Raw genomic sequence first — 4,169 nt, forward strand, 5'->3', positions numbered from 1 at the left:
TAGATTTCTTTTGACTATCATGTTAATTTTAATTTTTATGGTGAATGTGAACGCTATCAACATTCTTTCAATATCGATTATAAAAAAAAAAATATATATATATATATATATATTCTTTCAATATCATTTATCATGTGATTATATATTGATTGTGGTATGGATGGGAAGACTATTTATATTGGTATTTTTTTTAGGAACATTTATATTTATATTGGTCATTTAATCTTACAAGACTGGTTATTTGACCAAGCAAGGTAGGTGCCTCCACACCTTCCCAATCTAACCTCTGAACCTAGTCTAGGGGATATAGGTCTTATCTATAATACTTTTTCATATATATATATATATATATATATATATTTTTTTTTTGTAATATTTTGGTGGATTGTGACTAGGAAAATGAGTTTTGTAATTGCATTTTTGTTAATTTGTACTTAGGAATCAATATCGTGTAATATTTTTTGTTCAAACATTTTGCAACTTACTTCATGTATTACTAAAGTTTGTTTTGAGTTTATCTTATTTTTTATTGTATAAATTAAATCAAGTGGCAACTCCATATGAATAGGTTATAGGGACATATCCATTGTTGAATCTCTACCTTGAAATTCGTTATTCGAAGTCTTGGTCTCCTCATGTTGCGATTCTCGCACACCCACATCAATTAAAAAGCCTTGCTTCTTTTTTTTTCTTTTTTTTTGATAACTAAAAGCCTTGCTTCTGAAACTATGACATTCATACGTGGTTTTGTAAACTTTAGCCAAATTTTTTAAAATAAAATAAAATAAAACTTCTTTTTCTTATATATCTAATTAAAATATTCATCATGACTTTTGTTTATATATATATATATATAAAAGAGAGAGGAGAGAGAAATTTAGAATAAAATAGAGAATAAAAGTTTTACAAAAGGCTACCATGCTTTCTAAAACTTGTTGAGCACTCTAGTATTTTGTAGAAATTTGAATAGCATGGGGGCCAGATGTGAATTTTTTTTTGGGTGATTCTTTACTACAGTATTCTTTAATTTGGCTAAAAAAAATGCTTGGAAGAGCCAAATGCTAATGCTCTCTTTCTCTCTGGCTGAAATGCATTCAAAATTAGAAAATTTGTACTTATATCATTTCAAATTATAGCAAGTTCTCCTGTGATTACAAGCACTTATTATGTACAATATTTCCAATGGCTATCACCCTGTTCATGGCAAAATTACAGTTGCCTAATGGGTGTATAAAAGATGACTTGGGACCTTAACATCTACATATAAACGTTCAAAAAAATTGGTTGAAGTACTCTTAAAGCTTTTCACTTGATTGCAATCATGAACAGCTCATGAAAATCTGCTTTCTTCCCAATTGCCTGAGTTTTTCACACTGGACTTTTCCAAACGATCCTGGCATTTGTATCATCCAATACCTTCCTGCTATTCTTTTCAATCGGAGATGGTTTCGAATGCTTTTCCGCAGCAGTTACTACTCACAAATTCAAGGGAAACAAGTGCAGATATTACAGAACATACTTTTGGGGCCATTCACAAACAATATATAGATTAAAGAACATGACCCTGCAGGATCATTCACAAACAATCAAGTAGCATTTAAACTTACCAAAATTTGATCCTCTTACGAGCGAGCTAATTTCATCAGCCCAACAGCTCCATCTACTTCAGTTAAACGAATTTCTCTAACTATGTACACCTATAGAAATAAGAGATGAGATGGAAAATAGAGGGAATTTATAGTTGAATCAAGTAGCAGCTTAACATAGCTCTAATATATTATTTAGACCAAACAATCCATTTGTGCACATGGGAAGATGTAACAAGAACAATGAAAGTAAAATTGCTCAAGAAAATGTCTCGATATATTATCAAAGAACTTTTTAGTCTTCATCATGATAAGCAACATCAAACTTCAACAAAATTAGCGCTTCTGTCAAATAATTGAATTTGAATTATAAATCTTCCCAACTATTTATAGTATTAGAAATCATTAGCTATGTAACTAACACTAACAGATTGGCATCCTTTTCCACTACAATAGGGTCTAACTTAAGCCCTAATCTGCCATTTACTAGCTTCAAAAAATCTTTCTGCAGTACAATTTCAAAGGTTTTGGAAGTGCTGACTGCCTCTTACAAGCACTTTCAAGGAAAATCAAAACAGGAGGAGGAAAATCACAGTACCACAGTGTTTTTTAGAGGAGTACCACAGTGAATGCTCATAAGCATGACAAAGAAGTTTACATGGTTACCTTCAACTTGAAAGGCAGGACCAACTGAAATACTAGAACATCTCTCTCACATAATCTATGCGCAATGGAAAAACTTCGCCAGCCACCACTCAGTCCCTTCCTAGCCTCTAGATAAATTACTTCAAATTCTTCCCCTCTTTCATCTACCAGTGTAATTATCGAATCATGGCACGGCATGTAATCTTTGCAAAAATCTCTTGGTAGACCCTACGATGCAATAAGTTAGCACATACTTATCAGAATTGCACTCCAAAAATTGTATAACATATATCGAAGACATAGTTTGGGGTGTACCAGCCAAAATCCACGAGTAACATGTGAGGGAAGCATTAATTTAACAAAGCTAGGGGTGTCAGCTGCTAGATATGCTTGAACCTCTTCCGCTAGCTCCATGGCAGAGGACTTGACATCATCACTTTTGTACAAATGATCAATGATAGCCTTCTTTGGTTTATTGCTACAAGTAAAACATGGATTTAGCATTTTTACAAGTGATTTAAGCTCTTTTATATTGAACCTAATTAAGTAAAACTTTAAATATATTCTGACCTTATAGACGTCCTTGGCTTCTTGGATCCTACCTGCTCAATATCATTCCCAATTAGTTGATGATTCCAATCCATGAGAAGAAACTACCAAGTAATTTGCTTAACAGAATTTACAAATTAAACAGTGCAATTAAAATGACACAAGAATATCTACTCCAAAGTGTGTGTGTGTGCACGCACAATTATGTAATACAGCCATTTGGGAAATATGGAACCATCACAGCCAGATTCAATTAGGATTCCTTTGGACTAATACAGGTCGTACTCAGTACACAAAATTCCCACTTTTACAGGGTCTGAAAGACATGATTGGTAAAAAACTTGGTTATAAATCCAATTGTTGCAAGAGAAGGAGAGAGGATTTGTAATTGACTTTCCTTATAAAAGAAACCCAACAATGTCACTGAGATACAAAACTCTTGGCGACCACATAAAGATACGAGGTTGAACCCAAAGTAAATGTGCCACCATGAGATTTATGGATAGAGGAGCCAAGTACAATTATAATTTTAGCAAAAGATAAGTAAACAAATGTGATAGTCATAAAGCAATTATTATCATATTCTTTGCAACCAAAGCAAGAAAACCTAACTAAGGTTTATTAAATTCTCTCCTTTGCTTAGTAGTATATGTGTACTCAGGCCATTTCTGCTGTCCAAAAAGTCACTGATGGGTGTTTCTCCTAGTCACCATGACAATGAACAAACAGCTAATATGCAAGATCAGATCACAAAAAAAGTAAAAGGGTAAAGAGGAAATGCAGAGGGAAAGAGAAAGAAACCATGGGCTTAGAAAACCAGGCAAAAGCCTGTTGGTCTTCCATATTAGCATAACCCTCTTCTAGTTTTTCATGTTTGTGTACAGATTCATCCAATTGCACGGCCTTCATAGCTGACACATACAGATCTCTCTCTCTCTCTCTCTCTCTCTGTGAAGTTGATTCCCTCAGTGAATAGCACCCAAGTCTGAGTCTCTCTCAGTCTCTGACCTCTCTTTCACGGTATTGGAAGATAGGAAAAGAAAGTGTTATTTTGTGTCACAATACTATTTTGTGTCACAAGACTAGACCATCACTTTTTATATAGGGCATACCGTTTTTTCTCTATCATTCACTGTCGAACACATTTGTCACTTTATTTACTCGGTGGAGGAAAAAGAGGTTGAGTGTTGACTGTTTTGTTTAAAGTTTACTTGTTTTGGTATATGGTTGATCCCTTGCCGTACTGACATACTCACACCATTCCGTTTTGGGAAAGAGATAAGCCAATGCAATAGACTTCTTTAGTCTTAAACACATGTTGATAGTAACATTTTTTAGGACCTTCGTTGTTCTTTCGTTTTATTTATTCATTTTTTAATTTATTTAACT

At 33.6% G+C, this 4,169-nt stretch overlaps 1 protein-coding gene across 1 annotated transcript; it reads right to left on the reverse strand.

Moving 5' to 3' along the window:
- Positions 1-1,100: 1,100 nt before the first annotated feature.
- On the reverse strand, positions 1,101-3,905 carry LOC126706946 (B3 domain-containing protein At5g42700-like). Its single transcript, XM_050406537.1, has 6 exons — positions 3,582-3,905; positions 2,802-2,833; positions 2,547-2,709; positions 2,253-2,459; positions 1,608-1,697; positions 1,101-1,472 (listed from the first exon to the last, which is right to left on the reverse strand). Exons 1-5 carry the CDS (start codon positions 3,687-3,689, stop codon positions 1,623-1,625), a joined length of 585 nt encoding a protein of 194 aa, XP_050262494.1. The 5' UTR covers positions 3,690-3,905; the 3' UTR covers positions 1,101-1,472; positions 1,608-1,622.
- Between the last annotated feature and the right edge of the window lie 264 nt (positions 3,906-4,169).

Source organism: Quercus robur, chromosome 11 (genome assembly GCF_932294415.1).
Source record: "Quercus robur chromosome 11, dhQueRobu3.1, whole genome shotgun sequence".
NCBI classification, from domain to species: Eukaryota; Viridiplantae; Streptophyta; class Magnoliopsida; order Fagales; family Fagaceae; genus Quercus; species Quercus robur.